The sequence below is a fragment of the Propithecus coquereli genome, unplaced genomic scaffold (assembly GCF_000956105.1).
Source record: "Propithecus coquereli isolate 6110/MARCELLA unplaced genomic scaffold, Pcoq_1.0 Scaffold251, whole genome shotgun sequence".
In the NCBI taxonomy this organism is placed as follows: Eukaryota; Metazoa; Chordata; class Mammalia; order Primates; family Indriidae; genus Propithecus; species Propithecus coquereli.
The window spans coordinates 2656183-2665123 of record NW_012148075.1 but is presented as its reverse complement, the minus strand read 5'-3'; the positions used below and the strand labels follow the sequence as shown (position 1 = coordinate 2665123).

At 34.1% G+C, this 8941-nt stretch overlaps 1 protein-coding gene across 2 annotated transcripts in view; it reads right to left on the bottom strand.

Annotated features, from left to right (window-relative positions):
- The window catches only part of PDCD6IP (programmed cell death 6 interacting protein), a 76281-nt gene that overhangs the window by 41152 nt on the left and 26188 nt on the right, over window positions 1–8941 (bottom strand). For both annotated transcript variants that reach the window (XM_012646876.1, XM_012646877.1), the window contains exons 4-5: window positions 6933–7060; window positions 4636–4789 (exon numbers count right to left, since the gene is read on the bottom strand). In XM_012646876.1, coding sequence (XP_012502330.1) covers window positions 4636–4789; window positions 6933–7060 — 282 coding nt within the window. The remainder of the gene's footprint in view (window positions 1–4635; window positions 4790–6932; window positions 7061–8941) is intronic.

The following is an 8941-nucleotide window of genomic DNA, read 5'->3' as shown; positions in this document are numbered from 1 at the left end:
ATATACAGAAGCCAATAAATGTAATTCGCCACATAAACAGAACTAAAAACAAAAATCATGTTCATCTCAACAGATGCATAAAAAACATTCAACAAAATCCAACATTGCTTCATGATAAAAACCCTCAACAAACCAGGCATAGAAGAAACATATCTCAAAATAATAAAAGCCATATAACAAACCCACAGCCAACATCGTACTGAATAGGGAAAAGCTGAAAGCATCCCCCCTACGAACTGGAACAAGACAAGGATGCCCCCTTTCACCAATTCTATTCAATATAGTACTAGAAGTCCTAGCCAGAGCAATCAGGCAAGAGAAAGAAATAAAGGGGATCCAAATTGGAAAAGAGGAAGTCAAACTATCCCTGTTTGCCAACTATATGATCCTATACCTAAAAACCCTCCAAACTCCTCCAAAAGACTCCTAGAATTGATAGATGAATTCAATAAAGTCTCAGGGTACAAAATCAATGTACATAAATCAGAAGCAATTCTAAATACTAATAACAACCAAGCCAAAAATCAAATCAAGAACTTAATTCCATTTACAATAGCTGGAAAAGATAATAAAATATCTTGCAATATACTTAACCAAAAAAGTGAAAGATCTCTACAAAAAGAACTACAAAACACCAGTGAAAAAAATCATAGATAACACAAATGGAAAAACATCCTATGCTCATGGACTGGAAGAATCAATATTGTTAAAAAGTCCATATTACACAAAGTAATCCACAGATTCAATGCAATTCCTATTAAAATACCAACTTTGTTTTTCACACAATTAGAAAAAACAACCCTAAAATTTGTATGGAACCAAAAAAAGCACAAATAGCCAAAGTAATACTAAACAAAAAGAACAAATCTGGCGGCATTATATTAACCGACTTCAAATTATGCTACAAAGCAATAGTAACCAAAACAGCATGGTACTGGCATAGAAGTAGTCACGTAGACCAATTGAACAGAAATGAAAACCCAGCATAAAGATCAGTTGGGAATCTCACTAGGAAAAAAAATGGAGATCCGAATTACTTAAATATTTATCACCAAAAGACTCACCTGTAACCTTGCAATCTCTTCTCCAAATTTCTTCTGCTGTTTTGCCAAGATAGACTGGTGGTACTCAGCATTGGCCTGCATGATACAGTGCTTTGCAGCCAAGACAGGGAACACCTCCTGGAAATAAAAATACTGACCAGGGGAGAGTCCAACCAGACAAACCACCACAGACAACATGGGATGCAGGAAGAAAAAGGAAAAGGAGACAGAAATTAGAATCACCTGATTAATGATTTAGAGATAGGTTAGTCATTAGGTGTAAACAGAGAAGACCACATGATTTTGCATGGACTGTAGTCTACGAATTCAATTTTGTTTTCTTCCAATTAAAATTAAGGGTTTTTTTAAACTATTAATTGAATCCAATTTAGGTTTTTATAATTCTCTTTAATTGAGCCATGAAGTCAACATTTTGTTTACAAGGAAGAAAGAAAAGCATGCATTATTAGAAAGCGAAGTAGAATGGACATTCACAAAGGACTATCAAGCATAGGGCTTTAGAAGCTTTCTTATGAGTCCTTACCCAGCCCTTAGAGTTAACTAAACAATCACTACTCACATATACTAGTGAAACTGCTCTATAGCTGACTGTTTCATCATGTTTAAAAGACAAAAGACAATAAAGTAAGTTCTCACTTTAATTCATATACTAAGAGAGTTCTAATAAAGATGTTTTTAGCCATATAAATATGATTTAGTGTCACATAAACACTAACACTTCAGTATCACATCCTCGAAAACACATCACAGACAAATGCACGAAATTTATGACTAATGATATGATAGAGTATCTTTTTGCGCTAATTTGTTTTGAAAATAATACCAGTCTAAATTAATTTTAAAAGATCTAAAACCAGAAAACCACTTATATCAGTAAAGGCTCTTCTAAAATGCCAAATCGTACTTTGCAACCTCATTGTTAAGGAAGTACAAGATATAAAAAAATCCAAGAAATATACTTGACAATCACCGTCTAAACAAAAATATAAGAAAATCAAAAACTGAATTACTACCTTTATGCTTTCCTGTCTCCAAGTGAATAATTTCCTAGCTTCCTGGATCACTACTTGCAGATATTCCAGTTTTATAACTAGAATATGAAAATACCTTATGAGCTTTATTAGCAAAAAGGGAAAAATAAAAGACATCTAAATCTCAAACTGCACTCATGCCAGTTCTCAAGGTAAGGCTGGAGCAAATTGGTACTTCAACAGGAGACTTTCAAGGAATACCAAGAATGCTGCAGAGGTGGCTTCCAAGTCTTTGTAGGTGACATTCTTCTCTCGGTGACAGGACTGAACTAATGGCCCAACGGGATGTAACGGTACACTGTGCAGCTGAACATGAAGTCTTTCAGATGAAAAAAAGATGAGAGGAGATCCCAAGGCTCTTTTTTAAGAGTAAGGCTATTAATACCCAAGAATCCTAGACAAATTTCTATTAGGCTCTTGGTATATTTTAAATAAGAATCTTCACATTAATTCCTTATTGTTCATTTTCTAACATGTACTGTTGATGCACTTATGTGAATTTTTACTTCACCCCAAAGTTGTCTCCAATTTTGTAATACACAAAGATTTCTGAATCAAAAAACTCCTCTACAAAAAATCTTGTGAGAAATATCATATGCTATCAATATAGATGAAACTAATTCCTTGAACATTTCTGAAGGAAAGTAGTTGAAACGTATTTCATTCTAAGTTTTCTTTTTTAATCATTTCAAATTTACCTGTTAGTCTAGTCATCTGTTTTCCCATTTACAAATGATCATCACTGAACAGTCTTTTCAAGTGCCACTTCAGAAAAGTTTACATTAAAACATAATACTTCCTGTGATATGTGGTTTAAGATGGTTGCTTTTCCTTAGCTGTTCATTAGCAGCCCAATTTTCTATCCCTGTTGGCAAAATTTAATTCTAAACAAAGTATCGGATGAATTTAAGTTTTCTTTTCCTTTTTCCTTTATGTCTGTTTTTGCGCTTTAAGATTCATCTTTAAGAAAACAGGACAATAATTAAAAGTGTAAATAATCAACATGCTCAAGTACATACATGCTTGTACCAAATCACCAATGATTTAGATCTACATAATGCCTTGATCTGATAAAATTATTGAAAACAGATGGTCGAAGTTTTCCAGAAAGAGTTTAGCTTGGAAAAACAAGTTTAGTAAAGGGTAAAGACAAAAGCATCCCCTAGAAATAAAAGAACTGTTCATGCATCTTAAATTTAGAAAACTATGTCTACGAATATATTCTTCTAATGTCTCTAATAAAATTTCAAATTTCTTTATAATACATAATTTTCAACTTGCTTATTGCACACAAAAATGTCTAAATAATTCTACATGCGAAATAACCAAGTGTTTATAAAAAACAATAACTGACCTTGGGGAGAGTATCTTTGTACTGACACTGTTTGAAAGCATCACCAAATTTAGCTATGATGGCATCTTTCATCTTATCTGGAATAAAATATTAAATTGACCATTATAATTAAAATAAATATGAGATAATCTGATATGACTCAGTATAAACACTGAGATCACAAGTTTGCACATTTATCTTAAAAAGTCCTTACTGATAAATTCCATAGGCAAATCCAAGGAGACAGAAAATAGATTAGTGGTTGCCAGCAGCTGGGGGAAGGTGGGAATGAGGATTGACTGCTAATAGTTGGGGCGATGATAATGTTCTAAAGTAAGACAGTGGTGATGGCTGCAAAACTCTGTGAATATACTAAAAACCCTGAATTGTATACTTTAAAATGGTGAATTTTAGTGAATATCTCAATACAAGCTGTTATTTTAAAAGAAAAAATTATTCTAGTTTGTATCTCTTCCACATAATGACTGCTCTCTTGTTTTCAATTTCTCTGTACTTACATATACAGCCTATATTCCAATCTCTCATACTAACTTACATACCTTGTAAGAATTGTTTATTCCCTCATTCATAGGGCCAAAGACTCTTCTGCCTGGATGACCCCTTCTTGTCATTTAGGTCGAGTTTAAACAGGACCTCCTCAAAGAAAGCCTTCTTGACTAATGAATCTACTAATAAAATTAGCATGACTCCCACTACATCCCTAGCCCATAGCCATACCACCAGTCACTACCACATAATCCATTCTCAAAATTTTTTCATAGCAATTACTTCTCTCTGAAATTACCCTGGCTACTTAATTCTTGCTTATTATCTCCCCCACACTAAAATGTAAGCTTCCTAAAAACAGGAACCTTGCTTGTCTGCTAACTTTATCTAGAAACTATAACAGTGACTGGCACACAGTAAGTACCCAATAAATATTTGCTGAAAAAATGTTTGACATATTACAAACATATGTAAGTATCATTCCAAAATTCAATGTTTAAAGACAATAGCTAACTATTTCCTAACTTAAACACGCCTACATTCAAGTTCAGAAAAGGAGTGCTGAAAATTGTCAAAAGTCCATGTAACAATTTCAAAAAAGAAAGCTCTACATTGAACATGTTATATTCTAATGTCCTTCTCAGTTTAAGTCTATCACTTCTTTTCACATGCAACAAAATGAAGGACAAATTTGAGTTACCTCTTGTAGCTTTTAAAAAAAATACTTCTTGGGCCTGTGCAAGCATAATAAGACTGAGGGTCCCAACAGTATCTGGAGATATGTCCACGGTAGGCTCTCGACTTAAGGCAGATAAAACCGTCTCTTTAATATGTAAAAAGGCACCACTAGCAAACTAGAGGGGAGAAAAAGAATTTCTTTAAAATCTATAGGAACTCAAACTGATTTAATTTTCTACTGCTACACACAAAAATCATTTCAAATGTTAACTCAGTGAAGTTACTATATTTAAACTTTTATATTGTTGCAAAACAGATCAAAAACATCTGACCTACAGACAATAGGTATCTTTCCAAAACTCTATAGAGTAACAAGAGATTTAACAAAGATTAAAAGTAAAATACAGGGGAAAACAAAATAAATGAGACAAACTGATTAAGCTTATTTTTTAGATATATTTCCTCAAAACTAACATGAAAATAGAGGCAGGGATAAACATTAAAATGTTTTACTGAAATGCTCTTGCTTTGGTCCCAAACAAATTCATTGTTCAAATAATTAAACATGCTATAATTAGGGGAAACCCCAAATAGTAAATACACTTAGTCCTCTGAGAAACAGCATTACTATCCATTGCTAATGATTTCTGTTTGGCCTTCAGAACTCCCTAGTGAAATGTTCCCCATTTGATATTTCATCCCAATTATATTTTGTTGAGTTAATACTAAAATAACTTTGCTTTTATGAAACAAATTATACTAAGAAAAAGGAAGAAGAAGTTAGTCTGGAATTAAAAGATATCATGATTAGATAAGTAGTCTACACAGAGATAACTCGAAGGTATATGTATTGAAATGAACATCATGTTTTCTGTAGTCATGAAGTATTGTAAAACTAGGGTATCTGCAAGGAATGACCAGCTGACCTGATTCTCTTAGTAAACTAGAGAACTAGTAAACTAAGAGAATCATACACTAGGACAGCTAGGGATCTGACTCTCTCATTTACAAAAGAGGAACTGGAAGCCTAAAGAGATCAAAGAACTTGTCTAGGGGCACAAAGCTTCTGGTGGCAAGCAGCACAGACAAGGACCCAGGTCGAATACCACCAGCTCTCTTTCCATGATACCAGGTGACCTTCTGTGAACATTCAGAGAATGGAATGTTTCCTCAATAATTCAGAATGACCTCTGAGATCTCAGATGCCAATTAACTGAGTTACAGTTAAAGAAAGGTATATAAAATTTTACTGCATTTTCACATTTTAAAATATTTGCCATTTATGGCCTCAAAACGAAATAGCATGTGTACATAATGTTTCTCATCTATGCCCACCCAAAATTGCACGGCAAACCACAATTTGGAGCACGTTGTTTGCTTAAAGTATGTTTCCCTTTGACTTTCCCAGAACAGCACCCTTCACCTCTCCCCTGAATTTAAACAATGAGAAACATCAGACTCTACTTCTGAGACAACCAAATTTCATGGACAGTGAAAGGACCACTTGCGATTAGATGAAATTTGGAATCAGAACACCTAAAACCCAAATGGACTGCTTTATTAATACTTCTGACCTTGAGTCTCATCTGTAAAATGGGAATGACATTACATGACACACATCACAAGGTTTATTTGAGAGTCAAATAATGTACATGGGAACACTTTGTAAACTGTAATATAAAATATGAAAACATGATTATGTGACATTACTTAACAATGACCACTTATTGTTCTTTTAACTGAAATAAAAAAATAAAAGCTGAGTAAATAATAATCGACCGTCACAAAATAACATGCCACATTAGTAAATGATTAGTACCTAAAATATAGGTTTGGCCAACTTAAGAACATGACCACATTTAAATATGACCTCTCCACAAGGCTCAAAGTTAAACTTTTATTTTCTTGAGAAGAGGTCTTAAATTTTGTGACACCAGTGAAATCTGAGGTGTGTCTTATTCTAAGAAAATAAAAATAATGTACAAATTATTAGCATTGATTTAAAACGGATTTACCATAAATGTCTGAGATTTAATCTCAGACATTTAATCATTTGTTCAGCCAACATTTACTGAGCCTCTATTATGTGCCAGGCACTGTGCTAGGTGCTGGGTATACAATGATGAGGAAAAATAGACCTGGTCTATAGGTAGTTTATCTAAGGGCTTCAACATTAAAAATCAATTCATTTAAAAAGTGCATTACTTTTCAAGAAAACATCTGTTGTGTGAAGAAGCATCTATAAACCTAAGTGAAAATTATTTTCCATTGAATCCAAATTAGTGTTGATCATTATGTATAAACTACTTTTCTGCATACCTGGTAATGCTTAGCAGCGGTTTTCAATCCTTCATCATTATCCAGGTTCTGCTCTGCTGCAATCTGGCTAGCTAAAGCTGCACAATTGAACAACACACAGCTCTTTTCATATCCTAAGCTTGCAAGAGCTGTAAAAAATTGAGAAAGAAAAATTTATCAGATTATTTTTTTCTAAAGAAAACGAATGTTTCAAAGAAAAATACTATGACTTCTATCCCAATGGCTCTCACAAAAACAAGTTTCCAGACCTGTTTTCTCATCTATCATATGCTCCCATATTTTAAGCTGCCCTGTCAGGCATTTATTTGTACAACAATATTCCCCAACATTTAAAACTCTAAAGATCAACAAATTATTCTTCCTCTCCTTCCCTTTACTTCCACATTTCTATGTTCAGGTTCGAAATGTAAAATCATTCTCATGTCATTTCTTATTTAATTTCTTAAATTCAAATGAATTCTTTCCATTTTTCCACCACCTCTCAAAATTACATCATTTAATCCAGTTCCTCATTACTGCAAACCTAAGTCAATGTAAGCTCCTAGCTAGGCTTCTATGCTTCACTCTCTCATGCCAGTATGTTTCTCAGAGGGCTAGAAAATCGGTTTGGGTAAAATGTGACTCTGATCAAGAATCTACACACCTCACATCCATCAGGACACTATGGATATTACTACCAAAATAAAAAAAAAACAGAAAATAACAAGTGTTGACAACACAGAAAAATTGGGGCCAGGTGCAGTGGCTCATGCCTGTAATCCTAGCATTTTGGGAGGCCAAGGCAGGAGGATCACTTGATGCCAGGAGTTCAAAGCCAGCATGGGCAACACAGCAAGACCCTATCTCTACAAAAAAATAAATAAAAAATCAGCCAGGCATAGTGGCATGCACCTGTAGTACTAGCTATCAGGGAGGCTGAGGCAGGAGGATCACGTGAGTCTGGGAGTTTGAGGCTGCAGTGAGCTGCTGCGATCACACCACTACACTCCATCCTGGGCAACAGAGCAAGACCCTGTCTCAAATTAAGATAAAAAATAAACTGGAACCCTTGTGTACTGCTAGTGGGAATATAAAATGGCACAAAACAATATGGCATAAGGTGGGTCCTCAAAAAATTAAAAATAGAATTACCATATAATCCAACAATTCCACTTTTGGGTATACACTCAAAAGAATTGAAAGTAGTCTCAAAGAGATATATGTACACCCATGTTCATACCAGCATTATTCATAATAGCCAAAAGGTGAAAGCAACCCAAGTGTCTATCAACTGACAACTTGGACAAAATAGATAAAGAAAATGTGGTATATACATACAATGGAATATTATTGTACCTAAAAAAGGAAGTACAACATGGATGAACCTTGAGGACATTATGCTAAGTGAAATAAGTGAGTCACGAAAAGACAAATACTACATGATTTCACTTATATGAGGTACCTAGAATAGTCAAATTCATAAAACAGAAAGCAGAATGAATGATGGTTACAGGGACTGGGGGTGAACGGGGTTACTGTTTAATAAGTACAGAGTTTCAGATTTGCAAGATGAAAAAGTTCTGGAGATCTATTTCACAACAATGTGAATACACCTAATACTACTAAACTGTACACTTAAAAATGGTTAATAAATTTCATGTCATGTGTTTCTTGAAACAATTTTTGAAAAAAGACAAATACTGTATGACTCTATTTATATGAAATACCTGGAGTAATTAAAGTCAGAGACAGAAAGTAGAATGGTGATTTGCCAGGGGCTGAGAAGAACGGAAGAATGGGAAATTATCATTTAATGGGTAGAGTTTCAGTTTTGTAAATGAAAAAGAATTCTAGAGATCTTGGTGGTAATGTTTGTACAATAATGTGAATGTACTCAAAAGCACTGAAGTGTATACTTAAAAATGGTTAAGATGGTATATTACAGATATTTTATGAGAATTAAAAATAAATTTAGGCCGGGCGCGGTGGCTCACGCCTGCAATCCTAGCACTCTGGGAGGCCGAGGCGGG